General features: G+C 37.1%; 1 protein-coding gene across 9 annotated transcripts in view; it reads left to right on the forward strand.

Annotated features, from left to right (window-relative positions):
- LOC117168109 (matrix metalloproteinase-14) overlaps positions 1-16369 on the forward strand; it is a 518894-nt gene that overhangs the window by 150693 nt on the left and 351832 nt on the right. For all 9 annotated transcript variants that reach the window (XM_033353498.1, XM_033353504.1, XM_033353503.1 and 6 more), the window contains exon 4: positions 6959-7261. In XM_033353498.1, the coding sequence (XP_033209389.1) occupies positions 6959-7261 (303 nt within the window). The remainder of the gene's footprint in view (positions 1-6958; positions 7262-16369) is intronic.

Genomic DNA, 16369 nt, shown 5'->3' on the forward strand with positions numbered 1-16369 from the left:
TTTTAATGTTGAAGCTGAATGGCATTTTTTTGCTACCTCTCATGGCAAAGGAGCCTGCGACGGAATTGGAGGAACGGTTAAAAAGCACGCGTACACATGTAGTTTGCAGCGCCATAACAGTGGACACATAACAACTCCAAAAGCTTTGTTTGAATGGGCATGTGGTTTTTTTAAGAAAATAAATTTTGCTTTTTGTTCGCAGGAAGAGCATGATGAACACAGTGAAAAAATGAAGTCGAGGTACGAGACAGCTGTAACGATCAAAAATACGCGCCAATATCATTACTACAAACCTATTGACAATGAGAAGGTTGCGTGCAAAATATTTTCAGTAAACGAGTGGCGGGCAGTGAAATTTTCTTTTGGATTATCATTCTTAAATAGTTTGTACACATACCACCAAAAACCCATCGTTTATATGTTCCTGTTTGTGTAAAGATTCCATTGATATAATCATTTTATGAGGATTGCTTGGGTTGGAAATTAGGGTGCCCACTTGACGTGATTCATCTCATTTTGATAGCAGTTATTTCAACAGCCGAAAGAAGTTTCTTTACAGATATTGAGCGCTTTTGAATTACCAGATTCTGCTCATTTATTTTTTTGGCTAGCTCTGGGTATTTAAGTAAGAAGATTCTATCATGTGGTGTTGGATCATCAATAAATCGAGGAAGAACGTGAATTGCTCCTGCTTGACCGTTTGACGCGGCTTCGTCTAACTGATGTACATTTCCGTCGTTATTTAACGCCAAATCAACCTGTTGTTTAATCTTCATTGCTCGATCTTCTGTAAGGTGTAGATTAGTCCAATGACCTTTCCTTCACCTTATCGATAAGATCTCTTAGTGTGACTTTTTGTATATGAAAATACTTTGTAGTAAATTTTGTTCTTAAATTGTATCCTTTTTCATTGTCATTTCAAACTTCGCACTTTCGCAATAGAGACGCACCAATTCCTCCTTCATTGTGGTATCCCAATTGACGCTCTCCTATGATATTTCTGTCGAGGTGGTTGGCTGCAAATAGCTAACGCTAGCCAAAGTATCCTCAGCAGGCACAGTTGATGTTCCACTGCTTACCGTTTGTTGCAGATGTTCTTGCTGCCCAGCTGTTTGATTAGTGAGATCTGCTTGAACATCTCGTAGCTCACTATCGCCACCGTCCCGCATACTGTGACCGCCAGCTGTGGCTCCAGGAGCGCCTTGATGATCCTTTGGAAGCGACAAGCGTTTCAGAATTTTTAATATATTCTCCATTTTTTATTGATGAGTTTTGGTGTTCTACGTAGTCCCTCTCCTCTTTGTTTTTAGCCTATTTGACATGGAAAACCCTGCCAGTAACAATGCTACCGCCAACATAGCAGTCAAAGTTATGAAGGGAGAGCTAAAGCCCTACCGCGACATCAACGCGTACCACCTTTGGTAGTGACTTATTATTATTATTATATGTTTTATTAAACGTTTACTCCGCCCGTCATATATAAGTAATATTACGCATCTGTTCTTTAGATCTAATTTTTTGTTAAGAAAATAAAATAATATGGTATAAATTTTTGTTAAATGTTCTTTTAATTTCAACACACCCTTTCCCAACCTAAATAGAAAGTAAGATTAGGATAATTAATTTTCGTCGTAATTATTTCTCGCATTTTTCAACTCGATAACTTACATCCTCTACTCTAAGGCTAACAAGAAGGCGGGTGGAAAACTTCTCCCCTTACTGAAGCGGAACATATCCATTCATGAAGCATCACTGATTCATACAGGAAGGAGGCGGGCTCCCTGCTCTTTTCCAACTTCAATACATTCACTTGATGGAAAGGGGTGGGCCCCTTCTTTTTCAACATAGAATCACTTACTTAATTAATTAGGGGAGGGCACAACCCACAATAATCGCAATTTTGCAATTAGGATACGCCCCTCTTTCAATCAGAAGAGACCACGCCCCTTTAAGTATCTCACTCCTTGCAATTAGGCCATGTCCCTCTCTTACCCCCATCCTTTCCTTTAGGCCACGCCTCTCGACCAATCAGAGGCCGTCCTATGGCTCTGTATATCGACTACTGTAAAAAAATTATAATCTTCTAAATTTTTCCCAGGAATTAAAAAATAAATAGCGTTATCTCTTTAAAATCTTTCGGAATTCCCTTGAAGCTTCGAAAGTTTAATGTTGAAATCTTTAAAAATCTAACCTTCTAACTTGTGCACAAATGTTGTAGATCTGAAAGTGTATGCTATTGACCGTATTCGAAATCGCCATTCATTGTATCTACTGTAGATACTATCATCTCGAAAGTATCCCTGCTTAAAAAGACGGATAGAACCCAGATAAGAACCGGATGGAAGTTGGCTCTTATCTGGCGCTATTTGAATTAAAACCGGATGTTCCTATATACCCGGTCCTTGATCGGATTCTATCTAGGTTGATATGTTTATCTCTGGCTTCTATAGGGCTCTCATCCGGGACCTTCAAGATTTGTATCCGGTTTGTAGTCGGGATTGGACCTGGTTTATATCCGGCACTCGACTCGGTCCTATCTGAGATCAGTTAACATTTACCGGATTACTACATGGGCCTAATACGGTTCCTCAAAACTTCTACCCGGTATTCATGTGATGTTTATCCGAAACGTACCCGGATCTTGTCTCCGGTTTACACCGGTTTAATAGAAGCTAAAATGGTCTTTGTTTTACATTGCGTTGAACTATGCAACGGAATGTATTACAAAGTTCTAGAACATTTAAAAGCCGCGGTGACGTATTCTCTATTAAAAAGCAAGTCTATATCGAAGAAGTCTTGAAACATGTCTAATTACACTATTATTTACTATTATACAATCACTACACTATTTATAATTGCACGGTATGAAAATTTTTATTCGCCTCGGGTTTGAACCCTGTAATTTTTGCATTCCTAACGCCTAAAGCCTCTCGGCTAACCTAGCTTGAACTATGAAACAAAAAATGAAATATAACTTACAGATGCGCAGGGCCGTCTGAAAATTTTTGTAATCCATTCTATACAAAATATCGTTACGCTTATAATAATAAATGTACTAAAATTATATATTTTATAAATATTACAAATTATTATTGAATATTTTATGTTATTAAAGAAGATTTAAACTGAATTCAACATTATTTCATGATATTAAATTGTTTTCTAATTAATATATATTTTAAGAAATTGAATAGATTTCAAAGGATTTCTACAAGTTTTCGAAGATATCAACGGATTTAATAGACTTGGAAGAAATCAAGAATATTACTTATATTTTTAAATTACTTTAAAATGCTTTATAATATTTGTAATTCCTTTGCTGATTTTTTAAATGATATGAAATCCATTGAAATGCCACAAAATCCCTCAAAATCAATAAAAGTCTCTTGATCTCATAAAAAGTATTTGAAAGTCTTTAAAATCTCTTGAAAATTCTCGTACTTTTTGGAATTCTTTTTAAATCTTTTTAAATTCTTTAAAATTACTTGATATATTTTTTAATTCCTTTATAAACTTTAATCTTTTTTAATTTAAAAGAATGTTTAAAGCCCTTTAAATTACTTTAAAATTCATTAAAATACTTTTAAACGCTTGAAAATATTTTTTCCACCAAACTCTCGCTTTCAGTCAAGTTTCGGGGGTTGCCTTCAAATGGCCATGTACTGATTTCGAGAGGACAGAAATGTAAACAGTGTGTCAGCCAAAAGTTAAAAAAATTGATTTATGTTTAGTGAGAATTTTATACAAATATGTACAATATTTCGATGATAAATAATGTCAGCTAATAAGAGAAGTAACGTAGAAAGATAATTAAGAAATTGTTCATTAATCTACTTTAGTAAGCATTTTTATTAAGTATTAGTTGTATTTCACAATTTTTTTTAATACACTGTTTACAAGTTTTCACTAAATTTTTAGTCACATATGACTAATAATAAGTAGAGTTTTTTGACTAAATTAAATTATTTTTTGTCTGTGTGATCATACAGATCTTTGGATTCAGAGATTGTACTAAAGAGCTGAAAAATTTACAAGTGGACATGTGCCTTAAAGTGACCGGATAGGAACCGGGTAAAAAAGTATATCCTTATCTTAATTTCTTTTTCGATTTGCCAGATAGGAACCGGGTAGAACCAGGTAGCCGGTACACTTTCACTAAATAATTTACATGTGTCCATATGCCTTAAAGAGACCGGATAGGAACCGGGTAAACAATTATATATCCTTGTTTCAATTTCTCGTTCCATTTGCCAGATACGAACCGGGTATCAGGTGCACTTGCATTTAATAATTCACAAGTGGCCAGGTACCTTAGAGAGACCGAATAGGAACCGGGTAGAAAAGTATATACTTATTTTAATTTCTAGTTCTATTCGCCAGATAGGAACCTCGATGGACCGAGTAGCCAATACACTATCACTTAACAATTCACAAGTGGCCAGGTGCCTAAGAGAGACCGGACAGGAACCGGGTAGAAGGGAAAGCATATCCTTAGTTAAATTTTTGGTTCCATTTGCCAGATAGGAATCGGGAAGAACGAGGTAGCCGGTACACTTCGACTTAATAATTAAGGTCTTAAAGAGACCGGATAGGAACCGGGTAAAAAGGTGTATCCTTATTTTAATTTCTGGTTCCATATGTCAGATAAGAACCGCGTGGAAACAGGTAGCCGGTTCATAAGCGTGGATTGCCATATGTGACGTGCGCTGAAGAAAGGGTGTTTGCTCTGAAAAGTGAGATTTTTCAGGGCGAGCGGTCGAAGTCGACTCGATAGAAGCGACGTTTAGGGGAGAAGGAAGACTCACGTAATGTTCCCTCTCCACTAACCACTACATTCTCGCGGAAAGAGATAGGTCGTTGATGCGGTTCATGGGCGGGGTATAGATGAGACGCGTAGATGTAGTTGTACGTGGTGGGAGTTGTTTCAGGAAATCTCGAGCTCTCGACCAACAGCCCGATTTGTCGGGTACGTAACAACTCAATTATAGCAATAATAACGCTCGGAATTTTTTCCCAATGGTTTCATTAAAAAGAGCAACTCATCCGGGTAGAATTCTAATTTTATATTATTATTATTTCCATTTTGTTTCCATTGCCCAGATAAAAACCAGGTAGGTGCGGACAGAATACTTGAACAACTTATTTTTTATTACAATTTCCCGGATAAGAACCGGATGACTCAGATAGATCTCACAAAATAAAATTAAAGACCAAACAAAAAAACTTATAGAAACAGGTAAGGACTGAAGGGGTATGTAACCGGTTCCTTTCCGGTTTCAATTAGATTTCAGCCTGTCATTTTAAGCAGGGATCTTTGTTTAGCGGAAACAAATTTCTCTATAAAATTAAAAGAAACTATTTTAATTCAAAAATAAGCTTACCACTTTAAATAAAACATTTTCTTGAAGTAATATTCACATTTATTTTTCTTAACTTTGTATGCTTTAGCTTCATACAATCGAAAATCGTGAAGTGTGGGTCACGTGGCCAAATTCCTACCTTACAGCAACTTTTTTTCTAACTTTCCAGTGGGCACAAGCGTTAAAGAACGTCTTTAGAATGGCTTTAAAATGTCCTACGTCAGTCCATATAAAGTTCCATAAACATACAATGTTCCAGAGACGTTTTAAAGGCGTATTTCGAACATAAAACGTTTTTAGAACATTATTTGTTCTGACTTAAAACAGTGTTTAAAACGTTCAAATAACGTATTTTGACTTGTACGTCTAAGAAACGTTTTTAGGACGTTCCAATTACGTTCAAAAATATTGTGACCACTGGGATATGCTATGCTAGCGCACATCTGTTACGAATTCCTGAAAACCCCGAGGAGGTTCGGGAAAACGAGACGGAATTGAATTTTTCTCGTCTCGGGCTCCATCACTAATTTATGAACAATTTCGCTTTGAAATAACTGCATTTAATTCCCTTTTAAGCTTTTGCTGTGTCTATATGATTATTTCTTACTTTTTTATAAAAATTATAAATTTTCATTTTTTACCAAGTATTTTAAGTGTCCTTTTTTCGATGAGTCCTATACAAAAAAATGATTCGAAGGAATTTTATTGGCCTTCTTAAGGGAGATGGAATTAAGACTTCACCTCAAAACTGAACTGCCTCATTTTACTACGTAAATACTGGAATTACGTCTTTTTAGATAATCAGGGCTCAAAAACGTCCTTAGTCAGGCCAAATAACATTCCATTAACATTCCAGAAACGCGTAGAAGATATATTTCGAACATGAAACATTTTTAGAACATTATTTGCTTTGACTTAAAGCAGTTTCTAAAACGTTCAAATAATGTATTTTGATTGGTACGTCTAAGAAACGTTTTTAGAGCTTCCAATTACGTTCTTAAATTTATTGCTTACTGGGAAGTAATTCAATTTTAAGTTTGGGTCCTGGCTTCTTTCAGAAGATTAACTGAGACTCGCTTGATAACTTCCAATAAAAAATAACATATTTAAGTTTTCGGTTAGAAGAAATCAACTATTTCTTTGAAAAATGATTCCCCCTTGGTAACTAGTTTCGTTACCCTTTTAGCCGTAAAAAAAACTGTTGACATCAATTTTATAGATTTGTTAATGTTAATAATTTTGTCTCTTGACTTTTAATTGTATCCAGAACAAAACTGCAGAATTGTTGTTTTTGACTCAGAGCGTCTCCAAACATGGAGATGTGAAGGGACCGGCAAAGTAAAACTTAACATAAAACTAATATTTTCTCATTTAAAACAAAAACGTAAAAAAACGTAGGTTTTCTCTGCGTATGTAAACGAAATTCTCATTTCATGTACACGCATTACATTATGCTGACCAGTGTTATTAAGAAGAGAACATTTGATTAGCTCAACAATGTTTATACCATCTCTTTGCAGATAATTACATTGTTATAATGGTAAATGACAATAAATATGAAATAACCGTCACTTTGAATAAATCTGAGTAATTCGTAGGTGCACATAGAAATAAGATTCGAGCGAGGAGAACATGGAGACGGTGATCCCTTCGATGGTCCTGGTGGAACACTGGCCCATGCATATTTCCCTGTTTACGGCGGTGATGCTCATTTTGACGATTCAGAACACTGGTCTATTCAGAGTTATCGTGGAACAAACCTCTTCCAGGTGGCAGCGCACGAATTCGGACATTCACTTGGCTTGAGTCACAGTGACATTAAGTCTGCACTAATGGCACCATTTTATCGAGGATATGACCCTAACTTTATGCTAGACAGTGACGATATTCAAGGAATACAAGTACGTATTGTCTTGAAAAGTAAATAATATATACATATAAAGGATACGCTTTTTTAACAATGTCAAGGTTTTCGATCAGGTCCCCAGTAACAACGTCTCACTTGTGTGAGAAAGGCCAGAATCTGACCAAATATTTGGTCGTTTAATTCAGTCAGGCTGTCAGCAGGCCTTTTTCATGATGAAAATGTTACCTTACAGGAAGCCTCTTATCTAAAAAATAAACAGATTCTAACGGACTTCTTTTTCTGACACTCAGCTGGCGACAGTCTGCAGTTAGCTTCAGTTATCTGTTAAACTATATTTTATACTGAGGTCATACCATGTCTCCTGCTATACGAATTAATAATAACTGCGTATCAAGCATTGTATAAGATAAAGCAGATATGTGCATTTATTTAAAGATGTACTAAGTTTATCTGAAACCCAAATACACATCACTCAAACTTAAAACAGTTATCCTTTTTAATGTTTTAAAACTGCCTGTAAATTTTTAGATCGATTTGCTAGCCAGATTTAAAATAATTTGACTTTGAAATTTTGTTATTTTAAGGGTGTTGGTTAAATCTGACATTGACTTTTTTATAGGTACAGCACTGACTCAATATATATTTTTTCGAAGGTCTTGAGAACAAAAGAAAGAAAACTTGTCAAATATCCGGGGTTTTGTAAGATCCTCGGATCAATAACATTTTTTAAAAATCAAACCTTTTGTTGAAAAAATCATTATATTCACGACAAATATTCATTTTGCGAAAGAGAGAAATAAGCGGGGAGCAGACGACAGCGTTTTAACGGTGAGATAAACGTTCACAAGTTTATGTTTTGATCACAATTTTGACATCACTGAAAAATTCTCGACCCCTATCAGGTTTACAAAAGGGCCAGGACTTGATGATGGTGACCCTAAATTTCGCGAAATACGTCGCGAAATGGAAAAAATGCAGAATAGACTGACAGGTCTTGTGTGTGTGTGCTGTAACTGTATTTGCAATTAGCCACCAGGCTAGCTTTCACTTTCACGTCACGCAGGGTATCGGCAGCCCTGCCTCATTGATCGCAGGTCCAGGTTACGAGTCTCAAAGGGGAAAGCTTCTTCTGCAGCATCGACTTTTTGATGAGACTATCAGCAATCGATAGTACGTCAGAAATCCAACTTTTTTGTAAGTGAGCCCTTGTAAGAAATATGAGTGTTTGAAAATCACTTTAGCAACGGTTGCCGAACTTCTGCCGGTTCGCGTGCGTCTACTTCCACCAAGCACCGCCGCACAGTGAAAAAAAGCACCTTTTTGGACAAAAATCGACCGGCAGTGCAATTCTTAACGAATTCTGGTTGCAATGATTAGCTAATTTTAACCAATAGCTTTTGTATAAAGTATCACAGATAATGATGTACGCTCACAATAAGTTAAGAATAGATAATATTTGCCAATTATTTTAACAATTTTTATAAACAAATGCACATTTTTACCATTTTTTCATGAATAGCTCTAATTTCTTTTTTGCGGAATCAATGCAAAATATCTTGCAAAAGACTCTTTGCTGACACATTTTTAATAGTGACAGAAACTGGTAATTATTTTTAAAAAATTTATGAACAAATGCACATTTTTATGATTTTTTTTAATAGGCTAGATTTTTTTTGCAGAATGAACTGAAAATGTCTTGGCAAAGACTGCTGGCAAATAAATCTTTCTTGAAATAAAATAAAACAAATGAAGCCAACAAAATCAGGAACGACTTGAAGTTGCTGCAGCTACAAATAAATTAATTTTGGTATCAACTATACCTAAAAACAGTTGAATGTAGCAGGAGCAACTTCAAGTCGTTGTTGATTTGTTTTTCTGCATTTGTTTTATTTTGCTTCATGGTAGATGTTCACAAATAGACTGCGTGTTTCTACGGAGATATTGAGGGAATCCTTCGAAGTATTTTTTAACATGGAATACTGAATAAAAAATCAGCACTTATGTGACATCATTTGAAATAGCAATCCACAATCAAAATGTAACAAAGTAAATTTGATTTTGGATAATATTACTACTACGTCTTTATTTAATGAAAGTAAGTTAATGGTTATAAGAAAAAAATTGGTTGACTTTTTTATGCCTTTGTATAATAGAAAATGGAAAAGTGTCTGTAGGAAAAAAGCGTTGTTTGTTTAATATCATGCTGCATTCTTAGAAGCAGAGTGCAAGGTACCTTTTCCTTGCCCACCTATCCAAACAAAAGGTTTAACTAATGTTCGAAAGAGAGGAAGACTACGATTATCATTTGAAGATGGAGCCGAAAAGACGAAGAAAAGGCACGTCTAAGAACTTGCTTCAATTTATAGCAAGCAAGAATTATCCAAAGAACTTTCATTGATCAAAAATGAGTCCGATAGCGAATCTGGGACGTAGTTTCGTAAGGAAGACGATGACGAGAATAAATTTCAAAGAATCTTAGCGATGTACGTGGATTTAGGTCTGTTGAAGAGGAAATTTGAAAAGCTAACAAAGTACAATGAAGAAATAACTGGCAATGATTTATATCTGCCGTATTTAAAGATCTCTAAAGCGAAAAAAGCTTGTTATCCAGGAAACGGTGAGCATATAGAGACATCTAATTTAGGAGCAAGTGTCCATCTGATAAGCTTACTGGGTCATACAGTTAAGCGAATCTTGTTGAAAATGGAAAAAGATGACAAAGAAGAGTGATGATGTGGATGCAAACGACGAAACTTATAACAGTAATTCTGAGAGTGAAGAAAACATCAGCTATAACAAGGGCCTTTTCACGGATAAATCTTTCTTTTTGATTTCCTTCGTCCCTTTTCAATTAAAAGCAGATGATGATATTATTTGGACGAACAAAACACCTTCCTCTGTCAATTTCTGTAGGATGATTAAATTTAATTTCCTTAAAGAAACTGATCCTCTTGTAAAAAAAGAGTACAACTATCATATAAGGCTGCTGGAAAAAGTTCGTACCTATTCCATTGGTGTAAGTGGAGTGAGTTTTGATATCATCTTTGACTGGAAGTGTACGATGATTGCTGGGAAGGTATGTAATATTCTAACTGGACAGAAAGCATCTTCTCGCTGCAATATTTGTGGAGTTGGATCAAAACATGTTAACAACTTACCATATGTAGCTAAAATTTCATGCAATGATGCACATTATAAATTTAGTCTCTCGACGTTGCATGTCTGCATTCGTGTTCTGGAATATTAGTTACATCTTTTCTACAATATGGATTTTAAAAAGTTTTCCGCGAGAAAAAAGGAAGAAAAGGAAATGAAAATATCTAGAAAGGAACGTATTGAGATACAATTAAGGTTAAACCTGGCTTTAACAGTTGATGTGGTGAAACAGGGTTATGGAACAACAAATACCGGAAATGTCGCCAGGATAGTTAATTGTGCGAAATTAAAGACTTACTGTTTGGAAACCGCTAATCTTTGCATAAATCTTTATCCTTGGTATAAAATGCCACCATCAGTACATAAGCTGCTTATTAACGGAAGTGATATAATTCAATCTTTTGAGCTACCAATTCTTTGGTATTCAGAAGAGTCGCAAGAGGGAAACAATAAGATCTTTAGAAAAGTTAGAGCTAATAACAGCAGAATGTCTGACAGACAAAAGACGAACCTAGATGTTCTTCATCATCTTCTGCTCTATTCGTACCCTTTGATAAGCAGTTATAGGAAAGTAGAATCCAAGAAGATGAAACCTCTGTCGGAAATGGCTATCTTGAATGATTAGTATACTTTCAGTACCTATTTTCCAACTGTTAATGGACCACCCGCGGTGAAAATGTTCACTGGGTAAACCATGGCTCCACAATGGCATAAGCGTAGGTTAACCAGGGAGTGAGCGTGAGGTAACCGTGGGTTGAATGTGGGTTAACGGTGGGGCAAGCCTGGAGCAAGCGTGGCCCAAGATACGGTCAATGTTCACCCACGGTCGTCCCACGGTTGTTCCATGGTTATGAACCATGGTGCAAGCATGGCTAATGGCCCCTCTGCAATGCTTCGCCCACGGTCGAACGTGATATTTTTTGAGATTGAACTTTGGTCCGTCTCCCATGCTTAGGACACGCTAAATAAAAATGAATATTCTTAAAAACATGTAATTTTCAGAGAAAATTAGCTTGCGTTGAAAATGGAAACATTAGGTTTGCCAGTAGTCTGCACGTCTCTTAATGATAAGTTCACTACCCGGGTGCACCGGCTCGCGCACCAGGTAACTTAGCACGTATTCTACGAGAAATTAAAAAATTTAAATTTGGTGAATAACGAAAACAATTCCAAATGATGAGTCGACGACCCGTGTGCATCAGCTCATGCACCAGGTAGTTTAGCGCGTATTCTACGAGAACTTTTTAAGAATTAACATTGCGCACACTGCCAAAATAAATACCAATGACGAGCTGACGATCCAGGTACACCGGGTCGCGCGCCAGGTAGTTTAGCACGTATTCTACGAGAACTTTTTAAAAATCTAAATTATTTCAACAGCTAAAATAAGTAAAAATTGTGAGTCGAAGATCTAGGTGCAACGGATTGAGCACCAGGTAGTTTAAGGGTACTCCCTCCTTTTTCGATTTCTAATTTTTGCGATTTTTAATGGGCTGTTAAATAAACAAAAATTGACTTCATAAGTTTGGATATTTTCATACATTTAATTTAAAACTTAAAAAACAGGAAAAAATTTTTACATAATTTTTTATCAACATTTTGTAGCTATTTCTTGCAGTCATTTATTTCGGACAAAAATGTACAAAATGGCGGACCTTAGGATTTTATTTTTCCAGCTGCAATGACCGCTAATCATAAAAACACTGTTTTGAGAAAAATGCGTTTACGTTCTGTGAAGTAATTTTTCGTGTATAACACCTACTCACCTTCAATCAGCTATGCCAGGTTAATAAAAAATCCCTCCTAACACTTCAAGCAGGTAGTCACATAGTAACCCATGGGGGATCGAATCATGGCGAGGTTATTATGAATAGCCGACAAAAAAACCGTGTGTCTGCCATTCGAGCGCATGCGGCGCGCCTTCCATGCTGTTGAATTCATGTGTGTTGAGAGTTAACTAGGGAAAGAATTAAATTCAGTGGGGGGCCGGGAGCTCTAAGATCTACGATCAGATATTTAAAGTTAGAGGATACTCAAATGGGGGGAGGGGGGTGCGAGCAAAGATTGGAAACTAAGGAGTAACACTTTTATTTATTTTATAGTGGGCCTTGGGCCCGAGTAAGACTGTCACGAGGCGTCGAACGACGAGGTGAAAGAGATTAACCGGTCGGGCGACACTCGGCGTTATTATGACCCTAGCGGGGTAGCCCCTCTCTTAGTACGAGAGCGGAGGAAACCTGTGAAGTGCAACTGTTATTAATTAGAGAGCAGAATTTGACATCAGGAATTTGATTTAGAAACGGAAATTACGGCAGGAAGGATGGCTTGGAGCTGGCGGTGAGTGGGACGGTCGAGAAGGAGAGGGTGAGAAGGTTTCCGGACAGGAACCAATATGTATGAGGAGCAAATCGTCGGCTGCATCTTGGTTGCGCCTAAAGGATTCTCCCAAAGCTGGTGGTAGGTTGGCGGCAGTCAGCGGTGTTCTAGTATAAAACGGTGTGTTGGCCTTAGGGGCCCTAGGCGAACACCATTTTCCTGGGGTAGATGGTGGAAACCGGGGGGTTCGTACGAGGTCGAAAGAGGGCTGCGGGCTCGGGAAGACTAATCGGCGGAACCTTCGAAAGGGGTGAAGGCAGAGGGGGTGCGGATGCAGAGGTACTACACTGGGAAACGACCGGCAGTGGCGAAGCGCAAGAGGTTGTGGCGATTACTCGGCCCGCATCGACGGAAACCTGGGGGAAACCTGGGTGCCTTATCATACGCGGTACATAAGGCCTACTCTGTCTCGACTTTTGTCGGCCATAGGTACCGGGAGTACTGCGTGGAATTTGTAATAACGAGAAAGCACCACGGGAAAGTCATTCGCGGCGTCTCGGATTGTAGAAATTGGCTTCCCGGCGGGCATCAGCTTCCTATCTCGCGTGGAGTTCGCGGGTGGCTTTGCCGACAACCAAAAAAAGGAAATTATAAAATAATATAAAAGCCTAATGTCATCATATTAGGGAACATAGTTATTATGATTAATTTAAAAATATATTTCAAAGAGTAAACAATCCTCGGGTTATGTCATTGGATTTCGTTAATTAAGACATACTTATTCAGTATGAAGCCCAATCAAAAGTTCCTGATAATAAAGAGTTTCGATTTCAAAATAAAATTCGACAAATTTGATCAGGGTTTGAAGAAGAAGATTCGAAACCGAAACTTGAGAGATGTTTCCTCGCGGCTCATTAGAGTGACAGAGAGGTCGAGGGAGCGGTGACTGAAAAAGAGTTAGTGAGAAGGAAAAGCGTTGCACCAGCGTGTGCGAGAGAGAATAGAGGTTGGCTGCGTAGGTCCCTTGCGGAGGAGCGCTGTATCTGCTCAGCCCCTTGGGACTTTTCATACGCCTAAAACAGGTTTGGTGAAAAACGAAAGTGGCCTAACGGGAAAATGACTCATCTCGGGTAAACAAGCTCGTCTTGAAACATCAATGGGAACAACAATTTGCAGCGCACGTCATGCTTGAAAACTTCTAAATAAAATTTCAAGTGAGTTCTCTACGCTTACGAATTGTCGATCCTTGGTGGTTTTTAACTAGGAGGGTGGCCTGCAACACAACAACTAAAATTACTAAAAATTGTGATTCAATGATCCGGGTGCAACGGATGGAGCACCAGGTCGTTTAATACGCATTCAACGAGAATTACTTGAAAATTAAAAATCTTTGCATAAAGAAAACAATTCCAAATGGTAAGTTGACGACACGAGTGCATCAGGTCACGCACCAGGTAGTTGAGCGAGTATTTTACAAGAACTTCTTCAAAATTTAAATTGTTCCAACAGCCAAAATAACTAAAAATCGTCAGTCAATTTTCGGGTGCAATGGATCGAGCGTCAGGTAGTGTAATACGTATTCTACGAAAATTTCTTTAAAATTTAAAATTTTTCAAATAACGTGTAACGAAGTTACAAGCGCCCCGCTACCGTACGGCCCTGTGGGCCTGGGAGAAGGAGTGGGGAACGATACCCCAGTCCTTATTACCACAAAACCCATCCCCGAATAGTCAGTCTTTACCTTGGTGTCTTGTGCTCACCACACGTCTTCCGGGATTGTCAACCCAGTGTTCCGCCACCGTCCAGCTCTACGCCAGAAAGCCAAGCTGTCTGTCCCAGTTATAAACCAAGCTGATAGATACCTTCCAGAACTTCAACCTGCTCTCGGGGATAATTGTAGTCATTTGATGGATGAATTTTGATTAAAATCTTTTCGTTGTGAAATTTTGAAAATTGATTTTTGATGAATTGATATTTTATTTGAAATGTTTTATTGTTTTTTAGAAAATGTGCGCGTAGGATCGATGTAATTAGTCCGAAAAAGTGCGGGTAGACTGTTATATATGTCCGTTAAATAGTTGGTATACTTCGCGTGATCGCAAGCTCTGCCACCTTTAACAAAATAAAAAACTACCCTGAGAAAAAACGCCTTATCTGTACTCCTTGTAGCAGGATTGGGTAAGTGAGGAGTTTAAAAAGAAAACATTCGTCTAAAACAAAAAATTTGCAAAAATACGGTTGGAAAAAACGGAAATGAATTTCGGAAAAATAGCGGGAAAATAGAATTCACTAGTAGGAACAAACTAGATAGAATAGAAAAATTACAAAGTTAGCAAAAAACTAGGAGAAAATTGAGTCAGAAATAAGAAAGTTAGAAAAGAAAGCGGCGTCAGTAATGGAAATTGGCGCGAAGTAGGTACCAGTGACGTCACACAAGCAACCCCAAGCTCCCCCTCCCCAGTGAATGCTTGCAATGCGTGGTAACGCCACACAAGTATCCGCAGTAGAAAAAACCGTGCACCCGCAGTAGTAAAAACCGAGGCGCTCACTTGAGTGAACGCGCCGGTTTTTATTCAGCCCGTAAAACCCCTGAGCTATTCGGAAAAAACGAGAAATTAAAATAGAAAAAATCGAATGAAGTTAAGGTCTGGTAGAATAAAAGTTATTTCAAAAATGGCAACTCCGGTAAATAGTGTCGGAGAAAATAGAGAGGATAGAATAGATTCAGAAAGAATAAACGAGGAAGATAACGCACAAGCAGATGCGGGTAATTATGAAAATGAAAATATTATTATTCAAACGGTCGAAAGAATAAATGAAAGTAGAAGAGAAGAATTAGCAAGAAATTTGAGTTTAGAATTCGTAACGATACGAAATAGAGAGTTAGAATGGGGGGAAAAAGATACAAGTCAAGCGACAGGTGCAATCCCCAGAATGACAACACAAACACAGACAGAAAGTACCTCAAACCCAAATAGACAAAATCGTACCTCACAAAGAAATGAAATTTTAATACTATCCCCAAATACTGAGAATACGTTAGGTAATTGGAGACTAGAAAATGAGAATAGTAGGTATTTAGAAAATGAGGAATTAGAAACAAGTAGAATAGATAGAGAAATTGAGAGTAAGAGAAAAGAACTCGAAATATTAGAAAGAGACAAGAAACGATTAGAATTGAATCGGTTAGAAAGGGAAGAAACTCTTAGAAAAGAAAAAGATAGGATAGAAAAAGAAAGAGCAGAGAAAGCAAGAGTAGGTCGCGAAAAATTACGAATATAAATAGAAAGACGAGAAAAAGAAAATGCGAGAATTAATAATAGAACTTTCGAAATTGATTCTTTTATTGAAAATAATAATAAATTTTGGAATGAGGCACAAGAATTAATAAATTTTGAAGAAAATAAAAGTGGTAAAATTAAAATCAAGGAACTTTCAGAAGAAATTAAAAATTTAAACGATAAAATGGATAGAATTTTAAATTCAAGTCAAAAGTTAAATTCTCAAAGTAATAAATCACGTAATGTACAAAATAGGTTCATTTCGAAGAAACAGAATTAGATTTAAATGAGCTAATTGGCGTATTGTCATCTGTCAACAATATCCAATACCAAACATTTCAAGTTTCATATGACATCGTGATTTTTTTCGCTCTTGAAAATGTCGAAAT

The sequence above is a fragment of the Belonocnema kinseyi genome, chromosome 2 (assembly GCF_010883055.1).
Source record: "Belonocnema kinseyi isolate 2016_QV_RU_SX_M_011 chromosome 2, B_treatae_v1, whole genome shotgun sequence".
In the NCBI taxonomy this organism is placed as follows: Eukaryota; Metazoa; Arthropoda; class Insecta; order Hymenoptera; family Cynipidae; genus Belonocnema; species Belonocnema kinseyi.